General features: G+C 50.9%; 2 protein-coding genes across 3 annotated transcripts; one reads left to right on the forward strand and one right to left on the reverse strand.

The window, feature by feature from the left end:
* Positions 1–563: 563 nt before the first annotated feature.
* On the forward strand, positions 564–4418 carry Elof1 (elongation factor 1). Of its 2 annotated transcripts, none has more exons than XM_034509676.2 (3): positions 564–671; positions 3464–3599; positions 3729–4418. In XM_034509676.2, the coding sequence occupies exons 2-3, from the start codon at positions 3484–3486 to the stop codon at positions 3862–3864; spliced, it is 252 nt and encodes an 83-aa protein (XP_034365567.1). In that variant the 5' UTR covers positions 564–671; positions 3464–3483; the 3' UTR covers positions 3865–4418. The 2 variants fall into 2 exon arrangements, with proteins under 2 accessions (XP_034365567.1, XP_076795860.1); XM_076939745.1 differs by lacking the exon at positions 564–671 and adding an exon at positions 706–840.
* Positions 4419–8539: 4121 nt separating this feature from the next.
* Positions 8540–17429, reverse strand: Cnn1 (calponin 1). Its single transcript, XM_034511114.2, has 7 exons — positions 17266–17429; positions 15404–15525; positions 12646–12712; positions 11739–11876; positions 11495–11605; positions 9381–9527; positions 8540–9282 (listed from the first exon to the last, which is right to left on the reverse strand). Exons 1-7 carry the CDS (start codon positions 17326–17328, stop codon positions 9037–9039), a joined length of 894 nt encoding a protein of 297 aa, XP_034367005.1. The 5' UTR covers positions 17329–17429; the 3' UTR covers positions 8540–9036.

Raw genomic sequence — 17429 nt, forward strand, 5'->3', positions numbered from 1 at the left:
GTGCATGTACTGCAAGCAGCACATCTGTTGGAACCTACTTCTACCGCAGACCAGATGAACCAAGTAGCCTCGTGGGACTGAGCAACTAACTACTAGATTCTTAGACTTTCCATTCATAGCTGACCATTGTTGGGGAGTTGGACTACAGACTGTAACTCATCACAATAAATTCCCTCAATACTGAAGACATTCCGTAAGTTCTGTGACTCTAGAGAACCCTGACTAATACAACGTATTTTGACCATATTAATCCCCTTACGGGGTCTCCTGTCTCTCACGCCCACTGATCTCCTGCCTCTTCCTAGTCTCTTCTAGGGCTAGGATATTGGAGTGAGCATGGAGGTTAGGAAAATCTAGGGTTTCAAGGGGGTAAGACAAGTGAGACGAATCCAGGAAGATGATTACAGGTGAGGACCTTAACCAGGAAGAGTACAGACGGAGCCACTGCTCACCGACACCCCCAGGAATTTACTCGCGAAAGAGCGGGACGGTGGCGCATGCGCCGTAACAATTACGTGGAGCCAGCCAGTTGGAGGCGGGGTCTACACATCCTTTTACTTGGTTAAGAAGTGGGCGGGAAACCCAAAGAGAGATTTCCGCTTCCGTTAGGGACCGGAAGTTAGCGTCTCCTGGGTGAAGCGGCCTTGACTGAGAAGCAGGACTGGTACAAAGTAAGTGTTAGGGTCTCGCGGGCGAGCGTTGGGCTAGGCGGGACAGGCGCTCTTCTCTAGATCAGTGTGTGGAGGCTTGGCCGAGGCATGGCTCTGAGGACGGCCGCGTGGGGAACCTGACCCCTGGACCCCTGCAGCTGGGCGAGCGGGCGGCGCCACCGAAGCCTGGGTGAGGCGGACGCCGTCCCTCCTCCGCCGAGACCCCTTCCCGCCGTCCCAGTCGCCCGGGGACACCATGGCTCGTTCGTAGGCTTCGGTTTGCCGGTGGGATTCTGGGGCCACACTGAGACAGATTCAGGAAAACTCACTGATTCGTTCAACAAGTAGTTACTAAGTGCATAAGGTTTACCAGGCACTGTGGGTGCTAGGGATCGAGCAGTGACCGAGTGAAATCCCTCCTCAGAGATTGATGGGCAGGGTTGCAGATGGCGGAGGAGTTTTAAAGTGATCGTGAGTTTGTTTTGAATAGTGTGTGTGTGTGTGTGTGTGTGTGTGTGTGTGTGTATACAGAGGACAGCTTACAGGAGTCGGTTCTCTCTTCACCGTGAGAGCCCAGGGAAATGAACTCAGGCTATCAGGCTTGGCAGCCAGCATCTTCACTTGCTGAGCCATCTTCCTTGCCCTGTTTTGAAAGTTTTAGAAATCTTTTGTCCTATATTTTTTCTATGTATGTAGAATGTGTATAGAAGTTAATTGACAACATGCAACTACCTTTACGTGGGTTCAGGGACCAAATTCAGCTTTTCAGGCTTAGCAGCAATGCCTGTAGCAACTGAGACAGGATCGACCAAGATGTCCAGTCCGTGATTCCGTTGTAGCTGGTTGCCAGGTCCAAATGGGAGGGGACACAAACACATCTGCTTACATAGTTGACAACTGAGCTGGGGACCAGGCTATGCTTCACCGTCAGGGTCTGGCCTTTCTTTTTGAGCCTTTCACACTTTATCCCTGTTGCTCCCAGAGCCTTAGCCATTCGTTCTGAAGTAAAACAATGAGAAAACCCTTCATCTGGCTCAGACTTTTCAGATACACCCCTCCTCCTGACCGTCTTGGCATCAAAGCTGCCTTCTGTCATCCAGGCTTCATCTGAAATAACTGGAGAAGAGAAGGTCCTTCCTGATGTCCCTTCACTCAAAGTAGCCCCACCTTAGAAATCTAACTCTAATAACCTCATAGAAATAGGATCCATCCAGTTACAAGTGTCCTTAAGAGCTGTCATCTGTAACTATTAATACAGATATTCTGAAGATTTATTTATTTTTATCTTATGTCTGGGATATCTGGATTCAGGATATCTGATATATTTCCCCCCCCCCCCAAACCCACAGGTTGAGGACCTCTGCCCTAGAACCTTATACACGCTCGGTTCCAACCAGCTGAGTTCATCCAGTTAAGCATGCACCTGTTACCAGATGGTGGTGCTAGTGCCTTTAATCCCAGCTTGTGAGAGTCAGGCAGGTGGATGATGGACTCGGATCTCTGAGTTCGAGGCCAGTTTTCATGTTAAGAACTGTACATCTTTATTAACATGGATTTTTAAATCTATTTTTTATCATAGATAGATAGATAGATAGATAGATAGATAGATAGATAGATGCTTTGCCTACATATATGTCTGTATACTCCTTTGTTTTGTTTTGGACAGTAGATTTAAATTTGTTTTATTGCCCAAGCTGACCTCCAGCTTTCAGTGATTTGAAGTGCTGGGGTTACAGTGTGGGGTGGGCTAGTTCAGACTAGACTCCAACTTGATAGGAATTTTCCACCCTCCTCTCTGAGCCTCCTGGGTTCTGGCATATGCTAACATGCTGGTGTTTTCTTTTATTTCTTATTTTTAATACAAAAGCCAAGTGTGATAACACATGTACACCTTTAATCCCAAGCAGAAGCTGGCAGATCTCTCTGAGTTTGAAGCGAGCCTTTTCTACATAGATAATTCTAGGTCAATCAAAGTTATACAGTGAGACCCTGTTTCAATAAAGCAGCAGCTGAGTGTGGTGATGCATTCCTCTAATCTCCACGCGTGGACAGCAGAGGCAGGCCTACATAGTGAGTCCTGACCAGCCCTGCACTGCAGTGAGACGGTCTCAAAGGGAGGCTGGGGTAGGGCACTAATTGAGACTGTATTTGGTTAGAGGAGGCACACGTCCTATGTATAGTGCACGTTGAGGTCAGAGAACAGAATTTGGGGAGTCTGTCTTCACCTTTCATCTTGTTTTTGGCCCATCCCTATGTAGTCCAGGCTAAGTAGTCAGCAGTTCCCAGACAACGCCTTCCACCTCTAAGTCAGCCTGCTGGGGTTTCAGATTTGACTCACTGTGCCTGGCCTTGTATAGGTTCCTGGAATTGAACTAGGGTTGTCATGTTGTCATGGTTGGTACTAAGCCATCTTCCTGCCCTTGACTTCATCTTTACTCACTCTTGGGACTTACCTCCCTCATCTCTTAACAGCATGCATCATTACATCAGTGCCCTCTCTCTGTCCCTGCTTTTTCTCCAGCCAGCTATCTACCCGTACCTTTTCCTGAGAACCTGAGCACAAAGACCATAAGTGACCTACCTAAAGATGAACAGGAAGTTGGGAAACCAAGGTTAAAGGTTGTTCTTGGTCCTGTTGCCCAGAGTGTACACAGGGACTGTTGTGCCTAGGCCCAGGAGCCTGGGTGATGACAGAGTATACATCTTTCCTTCTCCACAGACCACTGCTGGTTGCCTCTGTCCTGCTTCTAGGGGATGGAGACAGAGAGTGGCCAGATGCTACCAGCCTCTGACCCCTGTCCTCTGCACCACAGGTTTTATCCCCTCTGTAGTTATGGGCCGAAGGAAGTCCAAACGGAAGCCGCCCCCCAAGAAGAAGATGACAGGCACCCTAGAGACCCAGTTCACTTGCCCTTTCTGTAACCACGAGAAGTCCTGTGATGTGAAGATGTAAGTGGGATTCTGGGTGGGCATCCAGGCCTCTGTCCCCCTCCTTGCTCATCCTGGGCCTTCCTGCCATCAAGGTGGCCTCCACAGGCTCAGGGCTCGCTTGTCACACATGACCTTGTCTCACTGCAGGGACCGTGCTCGAAACACTGGAGTCATCTCCTGTACCGTGTGCCTAGAGGAGTTTCAGACCCCCATCACGTACCTGTCGGAACCGGTGGATGTGTACAGCGACTGGATAGACGCCTGTGAGGCAGCCAATCAGTAGCAGTGTCAAGGACCTGCTCCTCTGCAGCCCCCGATCTGGCTGCCAATCCAGAGACATTCCAGGGCTCCAGGGTGTAGGTCCAGGGCTGACAGCCCTCCCTCTGTGTGTATGGAGTGGGTGTGAGTGAGTAGATGTGCATGGCTGCAGATGTGACGGAGGTGAGCGACGCTGAGCCTCACCAAGCAGCCCAGGGTGGCCTCACAGAACCCTACACTTCAGATGACTGAAAGCCTTGGAGTTGCTCCCACCCTGCCCCAAGCTTCAGGTTCCTGTCTTCTCTGGTGACGGTTCCTGACATCCCAGGCAAGGAATAGCTGTGGAACCTCCAGTCTCCTCAGCTACCTCACCAGCACCTTGCCCTTGGGGACCTGGATTTTCTGTCCTTCCCAGCCTCCTAGTGCTTGTGGTCTGGGAGTCGAGGCTAATGACCACCCAGGTGCCTTGGCTGGGCTTTGCTGGGGAGCACCATTTTTTTCTGCTGTTGTAGAAAAGGTAGGGGCTAGTTGGGGTACAGCTGTCACTCATGAGCCTGTCAATAAAGCAGCCAGTGTGTATCCCTGCCTCCCTGTACTTTCTTGGGTCATGAGGTAGCCCTGGTGTCAGAAGGGGAGTGGGAGACTCAGGGCTGAGGCATTCAAGAGAGATCATGGTGGCTCTATGATACATGGCTTGGTCAGTTTTTCCTAGTTGGTTGGTTTGGTTTGGGGGAGGGAGGTGAGGTGAAAAAGGATCTTACTGTAGACCAGGTTAGCCTCGTGCTCAGAAATCAGCTTGCCTCTGCCCAAGTGTTGAGATGAAAGGTGTGAGCCACCACACCCAACCAGTGGTAGTGTTTGAGACAAGATCTCACTGCAGCCCAGAATAGTCTCAAGTTCATCCTTCTGCCCCAGCCTTCTAAGTGGCAAAATTAAAGATATAACACCACTTCAAACACTGCACAATTGGATGATTCTGGGTATTGAGGACATCAGTGAACCAGACGGGCATCTGGGTTTGTATGTACAGCAGCAGTAAAGACCACAGAGACTAGGGAGACAGTTCAGGCAGTAAAGCTTTCACTCCACCAACATGAAGGCCACAGGTGATCCCCAGAAACCACACAAAACACTGGGTATGGCTGAGTGCACTTGTAACCCCAGTGCCGAGGAGGCAGACAGCAGATCCCTGGGGCTCCCCACCAGACAGCCTTGTCTAGTTGGCTAGTTCTGAGCCAGTGAGAGACCCTGTCTCAAAAAAAGCATGATTGTGCTGGGCATGGTAGCACACACTGAAAGATTGGGGTTTTATTCTCATCACATACACGTGTATGAGCTTGTGTGTGTGAGCGAAGGTGCCTGAAGAGGTCAAAGGTGTTTGATCTCCTGGAGCTGAGAGGCCCAGAGCATTCTGGGTGACCTGACGTGGGTGCTAAGAACTGAACTCAGGCCCCCTGGAGAACATCAAGTGCTCTTAACCACCAGGCCGGTTTTCAGCACTCGGGAGGAGACAGAGGTAGGAAGCTCTGAGTTTGAGGCAAGTGTGGTCTACACAGCATGGTCTGGGCCAGCCAAAGCTGCACAGTGAGACCTGGTCTCAAAAAAAAAGTCAGATGTCTCAGCCGTACCCTGAATTCAGTCCCCAGGACCCTCATGTTGGGAAGAAAGAGCTGACTCCTGAACTTTCTATCACCTCTGACCTCCACATATGCCCTGTAGCACACAAAACCCCTGCAGCACACACATCACACTCACTAAATAATAACAAAATTGTTTTAAAATCTCAAACACTAGGCCAACCAAAGGTCTTAGCTGGCCAGCGTTTGCTGTGTCAGCCTGACAATCTCAGCTCCGTCCTCGAGCCCCACGTGGTGGTGGGAGGGGAGAACCAACTTCTGGGGATCTGAGCACACATGTTCTGTGGCACCCATACGCTAAAGAAAGATTAAAATTTTGTACACATTTTAGAAAGGGTTTTATGTGTAATGACGTTTTCCTGGTGCCTGTACCACATGCATACAGTGTTGAGGAGTCCAGAAGTATTATCTCCTCAAACTGGAGTTTCAGGTGGTTGTGACACATGAATGTGTCCCTGAAGATCAGAAAAGGGCGTTGGGTCCCGTGAACTTGTAGTTTCAGACAGTCATGAGCTGCTTGACGTGGAACTGAACTTGGGTCTCTACAACAGCAGATAGTGCTCGTAACCACTGAGCCATCTTTCCAGCCCAAAATAACTTTTCTAAAAATAGAAAACGTGGATCAGCAGCTGAGGATCAGCAGCTGAGGTTGACCTCTGGCACACTTGTCCATCCACAGGTGACCAAGGAGGTGACACTCAAAAGTTGGTACCTACAGTGGATATCTTGCTGTGTGCTGGCAGTCACCCTGTGAAGGTGAAGCAGGTGCCTAGATAAGAGAGGAGGCGATGCCCAAGTTCCTGCATCCTTAAACGAACAGGAGGACCTTGAATTCAGGAAGCTTGGCTTCACAACACACCATTTTAATTCCTAAGTCCAGATCCTGGGCTGAGGTCTCAAGCCCCGGGTACTTTGGGCCACTGGAAAAGTAATGGTCACAGAAGGGATACTTTCTAAGGGTGGTGAGGGTTCTTGAAGGCTGGAAGCTATGCCAGGACACTCTTATGGTAAGTATGTGAGAGCCCCATATGCCCTCACAGGGTCTCAGGGTGATGGGAGACTTTGTACCAAGTGACCTGGACTTAGCTCCTCACCTGTGGTTTAGAGCTCCTCATGGTTGAGCTCTTGTAGAGAGCTCAGGGGGTGGCTGCCAGTTAAGTACTTCACCTGAGATCAAGTCCCTAGCATCCATGTAAAAGCCCGTCTCTGTACCTCAGCACTGGGACAGGAGAGACAGACAGATCAGATCGTTGGGGTTTGATGGCCTGCCAGCCTCACCACATCAGTGAGCTCTGGGGTCAGAGAGGACCCTGTCTCCAGAAAAAAAATACAGGGTAACCAAGGATGGTGTGACATCAGCCTCTGCCCTCGTGCTCATGCATGCACATGCCTACACAAGTAGTTGTGTATTCCACACATGGAAACTGCCGGAGTCCTGCTGAATGGGCTGGTGGCAGAACCTGGCATCAGGTGGTTCTGTGGCCACCCCAGGGCAGGTAAACAGCCAAAGCAGGTATTAAGCTGACCCAGAAATGATGGCTGCTGGGCTGGGCTGCTAGATCATAACTCCTGATTCATCCTTCAGTGATATGCCCCTTGGTGCACTGAGGTCCCTTAGGCTTGGCCAGAGCTATAGTCCCCAGGCAACAATGGTAGGTAGGCTTCTAGATTGGTATCCTCAGCAGATGGGACACCCAGAGCTGGCATCAGAGCCCTCTTATTGGACAGGTGCCTCTGCCACCTTATCTGACTGACAGGCCAAGCCTGGGCTAAGCTCATGCCTTCAGCACAGCTTCCCCAGAACAAAGGGGGCTAAGGTGCCTGGAGTCCAGTTGGTGAGGCCATGGTCTTTGTGTCTGTAAAATTTCAGATATCTCCCAGGGTTACAGCCTCAACCTCTGTCCTGGAAGTGATGGAGTAGGGAAGAGACTGGGTTCCCTCCCATCTTTCTGCATTCTCTGAAGCCCTGACCAGCAGACAGGTAGTTTTCAGGCAGAACATCTAGAGCCTTCTTCAAGAGAACAGGGTCTTTGCTGAGACCTGTTTCTGTTTGCTGAGCAAGGTAATGTCAAAGACCTGTCTACACTTTCAGGATCCTAGGCCAGCTCTGGGACTCAGTTTTTGGGTTTGTTTGTTTGTTTGTTTGTTTGTTTCAAAGACATTTATTGCTGGATGGTGGTGGTCCCAGCACTTAGGAGATAGAGGTGGGCAGATCTTTGTAAGTTCAAACCCAGCCTGGTCAAAAAAAAAAAAAAAAACCAAGTTCTAGGACAACCAGGACTAACCCCCCAACACACACACACACACACACACACACACACACACACACACAAACACACATCCTGTCTCAAAAAGCAAAAAATAAAAAAGTGTGGGTGGGTACATGCGTGCTGTGGCAGAGGTGGAGGACAGTTTAATGGCGTTGGTCCTTCATCGAGTAGGACCTAGGGTTTGAACTCAAAGTTGTCAGACTTGGCAGCAAACACCTTTGTTTCATGTAACATGTCTTTACAGTTGTGATATCTCACCAGCCCATGAGATTCAGTTTTGAGGAGAAAAAAGAGAGACACTTCTGGGTACAAGGCAGGCATAGAGAGAAAGCCATGCCCCAAGGTAAATCACTCAACATCTCTGCCAACAGTGGGTACATTACCTGGCCCAGTAGTACCAGTGCACACCACTTGCACACAATCTGGGACCCCTCCCAGGACACTCCTGATCATTTTGTTTAAATGTATGTGGCATTTGCAATGTGCTTACCCTGTGTTGTGGTGTGAGGTCTGTAGGTGTATCTACTTAATTTTTTAAATATTTATTTAAGGAAGGCTATGTATCACATGGCCTGTGTGAAGGTCAGAGGAGATTGCAGAAACTGATTCTTTTCGACCATGTGGGTCTCAAGGATTGAACTCAGGTCATAAACTTGGTGTCAAGTGCCTTTATCAGTTCTGAGCCATCTCACTGGCCCTAGTGTATATAGGAGGGTCTGTATACCTCCTATATGTGTGGGAGGATGGAGATTATTTAAGCCACGCTCCTAAACAACTGGCCCCAAGACTCCGATGATGTCACAGCCATTTATTGTGCTCCAGTGAAATAGAAAAAGAGAGTGTTCGAGTTACAAACGCTGCTGTCACATCCACCAACGCCAGTCACTGCAAAACCAAACTGCGTGTGTCCACTGCGTTTCCAGGCATGCATTCTGCTCCCGTTGCAGGAATGGGGCAGGGGTCAGGCCAAGCCTGGGTTCTGGGGGCTTTGCTTGAAGGGTTTCTGGTTCTGGGAGGTACTCACTTGTGAGGGAGTAAAGGGGGGCAGCTGGAATAGCTTTACTCAGTGCTTCCTTTGGGCGCGGTTGGGGACACCCATTTCTATGTTGGGCCCTGCAAAAGCTCCAGGGATGAGGGGCCCCCTTCTTCCCATTCCCTCGGCCTGATCTCCCCAAACTGTAACCCTATAGGCAGGTGCCAGGGGGCTGGGGGGACGCCATGCAGGAGATGGGGTTGGCTGGGCCAGCTGGGTCCAGCCAAGAGCAGCAGCCAGCCTTTTGGGGGAGGAGCCTAGGCAGAGTTGTAGTAGTTGTGCGGGTGGTGATTGTGGGTGGGCTCACCCAGCTCTGGGTAATCCGGGGTCAGGCAGTACTTGGGATCATACACCTGGCGAGGCAGCCCATACACTGTCATGCCCCTCTGTGAGGCCCCCTTGTTGCTGCCCATCTGCAAGCTGACGTTGAGTGTGTCACAGTGTTCCATGCCCAGAGCTGGCTCAAAGATCTGCCGCTTGGTGCCTGGTGCAGTCATGCCAGCCTAAAGGATGGAACAGTGGTCAAGCCACAGGGGTAGCAGCTCCACTTCCCCCCCCAACCCCCCCGCATCTCACCGGGTGTCCCACTGACGACACAAACCTGGCTAGCACCCTTGTTGGTGCCCATCTGCAGGCTGATGGTCGCCTGGTCCAGGGGCTGATCTGTACCCAGTTTGGGATCATAGAGGTGACGCCGGGTACCATAGGCCGTCATGCCCTGCTGACTGGCAAACTTGTTGGTGCCCATCTAGGAAAGAGATTAATTAATCAATAAGGATTACAGAGTGTCCCTGTGAGACACAAGAGCAGGAGGCCAGAAACAGTGGGGATATTACATGAGCAGGTTTTTAGGTTCAACATGTGGCCCACATCGTGTCAGCTGGAATGCTGGCTGGAGGGAACTTCAACTGTAACCCCAAGAGGTTGAGAAGTTTAAGCTCCAGCCCCGAGGGACAGATGGCTCAGTGGGTAAAGGGTCTTGCCTCCAAGCCTGATGACCTGAGTCTGACCCATGGGACCCACATAGTGAAAGGAGAGAACCCGAGAAGGCAGAGGCAAGTGGATCTCCGTGAGTTTGAAGCCAGGCTGGTCTACATGGCTTGAGTTCCAGGCCAGCCTGGGCCACACAGTGAGAACTTGCCTCAAACAATAAAATAAATGAAAAGAGAAAGAGAGGTAGATCAAGCTGGGGTTGCCAGCATAGGTCCATAGTCCTAGCTACTTGATGGGGAGGCCACGGGAGGAGGATGGCAAGGTAGAGGCCTGCCCTGCCTCCAGCAAACTGGCCATCAGCTTGGCCAACTCACCAAGACCCTGTGTCAGGATAAAAACTGTACTGGGGAGGTAGAGGCAGGAGGATCAGAATGGAAGCTCAAGGCTAGCTCTGAATAGTGAATTCAAGGCTAACCTGGGTTATAGGAGACCCTGCCTCAAGTGCTTGCCTAGGACCCAGGCCACAGGTCAGTGGGCTATCCCTAGGTAGGTGGTTCTGAGATAGATAAGAAAATTGAGCAAGCCACAGAGAGCAAGCCAGTAAGTAATGTTTCCCCATGGTCTCTGCGTCAGTCCCTACCTCCAGGCTCCTGCCCTGACTTCTCCCCAGTGTGTGCTATGATGTGGAAACGCAAGCCAAATAAACCCCTTCCTCCTACTACTTGCTTCGGTTAGTGTTTTATTACATCAGAACACAAACTAGAAAACGCTGTGAGAGGCTCTGTCTCAAAAAGCAAGATGGCCAGATGTGAAGGCGCACACCTTTGATCCCAGCACTTGGAAGCAGAGGCAGATGGAGGCCAGCCTGGTCTACATAGAAAGTTCCAGGATAGCCAGGGCTACAAAGAGAATCCCTATTTCAAAACAAAACAAACAAAGTGGATGTCTCCTGAGGAGTGCCAGTGGCTGAGACCTCTGACCTTGAGGCACACACACAGACACATTCACACAAAGGAAAAGTGAATGGGGGTGGAGACGTAACTAAGGCAGCGTGCTTGCCTAGACTCAATCCCCAACACTGACGAAGAATAGTGTGCTTCCGTCTGCAAACCCTAGTTTCTCTATCTGTATTAAAAAAAAAAAAAAAATGGAGAGATACTCGGTGGTTAAGAACGCTGACTGCTCTTCCAAAGGATCCAGGTTCCACTCCCAGCACCCACAGCAATCCTTAACGACAAGTAAGTAGTTAATCCCAGGGGACACCGCATCCTCTTGTTATCTCTGGGGGTACTACACACACCATGGTGCACATACATACATACATGCATACAGGCAAATATAAAAAGATTTTTTTTTTAAAAAGTGTTTGAAAAAAGGATCTAGAGGCTGGAGAGATGGCTCAGTGTTTAAGAGCACTGGCTGCTCTTACAGAGGGCCTGGGTTTGTTTTCCAGCACCCACATGGCTGCTAACAGTGGTCTATGACTCCAGTTCCAGGGGATCTGATGCCCTCTTCTGGCCTAGGTGTGTTACACATGTGATTTATAGGTATACATGCAGGTGAAACACTCATACCCGTAAAGATAAATAAAATATCTTAAGGGTCTGTAAAATCAGGAACTACTTAGGACTATGGGCAGAGGGACCATGTTAGTAAACAGAAAGTACTAACGCCATCCAGTGTCCTGCCCAGTCCACACTAATATTCTGACCCTCGAAGCCTCCAGGCTCTGGGTTACCTTCCCTGCAGCCCAGAGCAGCCCATGTGAAGAAGGGGCCGTACCTGTAGTCCAATGATATTCCTGCCTTCTCTCAGCTTCTCTGGCTCAAATCTCCGCTCTTGTTTCTCTGCATATTTGACCCCCACATTGACTTTGTTTCCTTTTGTCTTGGCCTGCATGGAGGAAAGGAGGACATGAGGCTCCAGCAGGCCTCACTTCCCCTCAGTGACTCTGTACCCTTGGTGAGGCTCAGAGGCCTGAGTGTCCCTATGTATGTCAGGCCCCAGCCCCAGCCCCCACACTCACCATGCTGGCCAGAGCCAGGAGAGTGGACTGAACTTGTGTGTGGTTGGTGTTCTCAAACAGGTCGTTGGCCTCAAAGATGTCGTGGGGTTTCACCCCATACTTGGTAATGGCTTTGATGAAATTACCTATGTTCTCCAGCTGTAGGAGAAGAGACCATGTCAGAGATGAGAGGGTGGGTCAGAGGGCTGAGGGGGTAGGAGATAAAGGATTGAATGAGACTCCAAGGGATTCAGTGCCTCTTCCGGGCCTCTGTGGGCACTTGTCCACACAAGTGTACACACACACACACACACACACACACACACACACACACACACACTAATAAACACAAAAAGGAATCCCCCTGAGGAGGCTGAGGCAGGATTGCAAATTCAACAGCTGCCTGGGCATCTTAATGAGACATTGTCTCAAAATAAAAAGTAGGAGCCAAGAAGGTGATTTTGGTAAGAAATACAAACAAGCAAAATAAGCAAACACTTTCTGTACAAGTGTCAGGATCAGAGTTTGAATCTCCAGAAACCAAGTAAAAGCCACATACACGGCATGAATGTCTGAAATCCTAGGACTCCTATAGGTGAGACCAGAAGCAGGGACAGAGTCCTCAGTTTGACAGACTGCCAGCCTGGTCCCAGAGGACAACAGTGAAGAGATGGAGACCTTTTGTCAACAAGTAGGAGAGGGCCAAGACCAGAGTAGTCCTCTGTCGGTGAGGGGAGGCTTTGTCAAAGCCAGCGATGGAAATCTTGGGTTGAGTGGTTCTAAGGTAGAGCCCCTGCCTGGAATCCCCCAGTGAGGGGCTGAGGCATGGCTAGGCAATGGAGCTCCAGCCTAGCAGGCACTCACGGCTCTGGGTTCAATCTTCAACACTAAAACAGAAAACAAACGAGTACGATGTGTCTGAACTTACCTGGTGCCAGTTCTGGGTTGACTCATTAACCTTCTTCACAGAACCCGGCTGGAGCTTGTTGATAAATCTAACAAAGAGAAGCGGGGAGTGGAGTAGGTGAGCATCTGGGGATGCTTCAGGATGCAGGCTGGGTGGAAGAGTTGCCAGCTGGAAGGGGACCCTTTTGTACCTAGCACGTGCTTATGGACAGCTAGACCCAGTTGCCAGCCAGGAAATCCTTGTGACAGCCACACACGTGTGAAAGTCGGCGGGCAACTTTTAGGAGTCTGTTCTTTCTTTCCAACATGTGGGTCCTGGGAATTGAACTCAGATCAGCGGTGTTGGTGGCAAGTGTCTGTCCCCACTGAGCCAATCATCACCCCCATTGGGTGTTCTTCATTGTACTCTCTTGCTATAAGCATGAGTGTGAGTATCTGGTTGGTTGGTTGGTCGGTTGGTTGATAACCATTTCTTATCACGGTGATAATATTGCTGGGTGTGGAACCAGCACGGTTTCTCCCACTGCTACCAATGCTCCCTCGTAGGCTCTACACGGAGTCTGGTTCACTTTCCGCATGCCTTGAGCAAAGGCCTGTGTATACCAGGACTTCTATAAATGCTTATTACATGAATGACTAAGGAAATGGCTGGTCGGTCCATTAGCAGGGGAGGGAACTCAGGCGCCCTTGCTTAGGTGTATGTCCTCTACCATAGGAGCTCAACCCTGGCTCTGTACTCAGGCCCGAGCCAGCTCTCTGTAAGCCAGGACCAGCATGTCCTGGACTCTTGTTTCTTGTAGATAGGAATGAAAGAAGATAAATAGCCCCACCTCTGAGCATCTGGCCTTGGAGAAGCTGAGCTGTACTGCACCTCTGAGAAACTTTCCAAGGGGGAGCAGTAACTCACAGTGTCAGACTCAGAAGCACACAGGCCCCAGCTGGGTTCAGGACCTTGCCCAGTGTTAGGGGGAAGTGGGATGTCTAGGTGTGGTCATGCTAGCCTGTACTCAGAAGGTGGAGGTAGCGGATGAGGAGTTCAAGGCCAGCCTCTGCTACATGAAACCCTGTCTACAAAAAGAAAGAAAGAAAGAAAGAAAGAAAGAAAGAAAGAAAGAAAGAAAGAAAGAAAGAACCAGAAAGACGGCTCAGCAGTGAAGAGCACTGGGTACTCATCCAGGGGAACACATACCCGCTGCCAAAACACCCGTATGTATAAATAAGGTAGGTTTGGTTGTTTTGCTTTTCAAAAAAGAGGGCAAGCAAGATGGCTCAGTGGGTAAGGCCACTTGCGGCCAAGCCGGATGACTTCAGCCCAAATCCTGGGTAAGAAGACAGAACTGGCTCCCACAATTTGCCCTCTGACATCGCTATATGCTCACATACAATATGTGCACTGCATTTCACACTCACAGACACATGTACAAAAAAGAATTTGTACCTGGTGCTAGGAGTTGCAAGAGTGTTTACCCTTGCTGTGTGCTTGTATGTGCATGTGTGCATGTGTGCAGCTTATGTAGAGGCCAGTCTCCCCTGTGACCCCTCAGGTGCCATTCACCTTGGTGATGGGGGGGGGCATTGTGATGGGGTGGAAGTCAGAGGAGAGCTGTGTCGATTCCATCCTGTCTCTCCATCTTCCTGTAGATCAGCACTGGAGCTCAGACTGCCAGGCCTGCACAGCAGCGCCTGTACCCAGCGAGACGTCTCTCTAGCTCCCACCTTGGTTTTTGAGACAAGCTTACCAAATAGGCTGGGGAGCCTGGGACTCACATTCTCTTAGCTGGGCTGGAACCCATCAAGCCCCATTGTTCTTCCTGTCCTCCCAACCCTCCAAGCCAGGGTTGCCGGTATTTGCAGGGATGTTTGACCCGCTACATGGATGTTGGGACCCCAACTCTGTTCTTCTGATCATGGAGCAAGAGCTATCAATCGCTAAGCCACCTCTCTAGCCTGCCTTCTGTTTTAACACCCAAGTCCTCAGACCTATACAGCAAGTGCCTTCCTGACTGAGCCATCTCTCCAGGCCTAGTGTAGGGGTTATGTTGTTCTGTTTTGCAAGGCAGGCTTTCTTGTAGCCTGTGGTCCCAAACTCAGTGTGGAGCCAGGGTGACATCAGATTTCTGATTCTCCTACCTCCACCTCTAACGTGCCTGGAGTTATAGGCCTGTACCACCACACCTGGCTTTATACTGTGCAAGAGATGAACCCAGTGCCTCCTGTATGCTAGGAGAGCTCTGCCTTCCTTGTTTTAGAAGACAGAGTCTTGTTATGCAGCCTAGGCTGACCTAGAATTCTGAAATCTTCCTCAGCTTTGTCAGTGCTGAGGCTTGAGCGTATGCCAGGCCATGGGGACAATTTTCATCTTCCCCAATGATGAGGGCAGTGGGAAGCCACCACGGTCTACACAGATTCTTGTGACACCACCCTAACGACATTTAAACTGGTGATAAACAGCCACTGTTGCCCACTGCCATTTAGCTCTGATGCTGGAATCCATAGACAGACCTGCCCTGTAGAGTGGGCTAGCTGGATAATGCCCTTGTAACACCTCAGGGCTTCCGTGTTACCTGACTGTGTTTTTAACCTGACTGACTCTTGTCATCTTTGCCTGTGAAACCAACATAGGGTGAATCTCTTCGGCCTTTCAAGGAATGGGGGCGGCATCAAATATCAGTGTCTAACTCCAGCCCCAGGCTCAGTACCATCACGGGGACGTTGAGGGGCTCTTTGGAGAGGGACTGCTGGGCTAGAGGCAGGGCCTGCACCCTAAGAACCTCACTCACTCGCAAAGAATGATCCCGTCTTTGAGGCCATCCATAAAGTTGTTCCCGATGCGGCGGCCTGTCACCCCCTCAATCCACTCTCTCAGCTCCTGCTCGCGCTGATGGTCATATTTCTGGGCCAGCTGAAGAGGAGACAGACATGCAGAGCAGGTGATGAGGACCCGGGCAATAGAGAGAGGCTTTGGCTTTCTGGGTGCCCAGCCCAGCCCAGATAGGCAGGATCTCCTACCTCATCCCAACTAAGGCAATCCTTTCTCAGTGTCCACAGTAGGGGAGGGGTGTTGGGGGCAGGCTGAGGGCCAGGGTTGAGGTGGCACCTGCCCAGGGGGCCATTCCGGGCATTCTGAGGTTTGGCACCAATGAATAGACAAGAGGGGACTGGAAAGCCAGATCCTTGAAGTTGGGGGTGGGGGTGGGGGGTGGGGAGGCGCTTGGCTCCTCGGTTTCCCCTCCAAGCCAAACTTGGGGCTTAGCCCTCCCCACTCTCCTGTTGGAAGGGGAAATGCCTTAAACTGGGGGTGGGGAGGAGCCCTAAGAAGAAGCCCCCTGGGTGCTGGTTTCCTGGGAAACCTCCCTCAGTGGCGTCCCAGGTCATCATGCATACAATCTCTAGTTAGAAATGAGAGCATCTTATCCCCCTAAGCCTCGCCTGCTGTTTCTGTAGGTTTGTCCTCAGCCCCACTTGGTCTCTTCTCTCGTTGTTCCCAACTCTCTACATTGTCTTTTATTCAGTCTGGGGGGGAGGAGTGTCCCATCTCTGAAGACTGTCCCCTGTTCATTTTTTTTTTTTTAAGCTTCCGCTCTGATCCCATCTTGCCGGGTAGGGGTGGGATTCCACACACTCCCTTCTCAACCTCTTAGCTCGCATCTCCCTCCTGGCTTGCTCTCCTGTCTCCTGTCTCCAGTCTCCAAGGCTGCTTCGCTGTTCTTTCTGCAATCCTCCTGCATGCTAGCCTCCCAGCCCCTGGTGGTAGTGAGATGGAGAGATGCCTCACTTCTGCATGGGGAGAGGAGGGATGCAGCCCTTTACCTGGCCCCAGCCCTGTCGCCCCCCTCCTCACCAGCCCGGCTTTATAAAGCAAACCGGCCCTTATATAGCGCGGGCCCGGGCTGCCCAAGGCCGCCTTATAAGGCGCGGCGGCTCCTCTGTGACTCTGGGGCCGGCGCTGGGGGGAGGGGGCGGCGCTGCCATCAGTCTCCGGCAGAGCACCCGCCCCCCACACTCCCTGAACTCCAGCCCTCAGGATACCCCAACTGGATCCAGGTCCCAATCCCTGCTCCTCGTTCCCCACAGCTCCTGCTGTGGGATCCTGGAAAGAAAGTACCTCAGTGTTCCCTTCTGTCAAATGGGACTGCCTCTCCCCCTCCGCGCAGTCCCCTGTCCTGAGAAGCTTGCCCATCCCATTGTGGAGATAGTTTGGCTTTGCACTTGCTTTACCTGGTGCCCTAGTTTCTTGTTTCTCCTTTCTAAGCCTCAGTTTACCCACCAGCAGGAAGATGCTGTCTCTCAATATCTTTTAGCTCTACAGTCCGGCAGAGTTTTTTTTTTTTTTTTTTTTTTTTGGTAGGGAATCTGTCCTTTCCCCCTACATCCCTCCCAGGAACAAGAAGATTGACCAAGGACTCTGAGCAGGTGGGGAATCTTTGCAGCACTCCAATTACTTCTATTTTTGGATTGTGGGGTCCCGTCACTTCACCCCTCAAGTAACTGAGGTCTTTGGGATATTGCAAGGACAGAAAAACAGCCCCTACCCTTATCTTCCTTCTCTTCTCAGGACTTAGGACACGTGACACAGGTAGGAGGGGGTTCAGGGAACTGGGCTCTGTCCCGGCAGGGTGTTTGTCAGTCCTTCCAGCCTTACCTTGTTCTTTACTTCAGCAGACAGGCCGTAGGCAGGACCTCGGTTAAAATGTGCAGACGACATGCTGGCCAGGGGCTCTGGCAAAGCGGAGGTGCCAGGACAAGCGCAACAGGCAGCTGAGCCTCCGTCTGCACCCTCTTCCCTCCTCACGCGTTTTTGAAGCT

The sequence above is a fragment of the Arvicanthis niloticus genome, chromosome 8 (assembly GCF_011762505.2).
Source record: "Arvicanthis niloticus isolate mArvNil1 chromosome 8, mArvNil1.pat.X, whole genome shotgun sequence".
NCBI lineage: Eukaryota > Metazoa > Chordata > Mammalia > Rodentia > Muridae > Arvicanthis > Arvicanthis niloticus.

Bases quoted from the DNA above. Each gene is read 5' to 3' on its own strand.
- Elof1 (XM_034509676.2), top strand. From the start codon at position 3,484: ATGGGCCGAAGGAAGTCCAAACGGAAGCCGCCCCCCAAGAAGAAGATG. The intron at 3,600-3,728 runs GTAAGTGGGATT...GTCTCACTGCAG, and splicing joins AAGTCCTGTGATGTGAAGAT to GGACCGTGCTCGAAACACTG.
- Cnn1 (XM_034511114.2), bottom strand. From the start codon at position 17,328: ATGTCGTCTGCACATTTTAACCGAGGTCCTGCCTACGGCCTGTCTGCT. The intron at 11,877-12,645 runs GTAAGTTCAGAC...CTTCTCCTACAG, and splicing joins CAACCCAGAACTGGCACCAG to CTGGAGAACATAGGTAATTT. The intron at 11,606-11,738 runs GTGAGTGTGGGG...TCCTCCATGCAG, and splicing joins TCCTGGCTCTGGCCAGCATG to GCCAAGACAAAAGGAAACAA.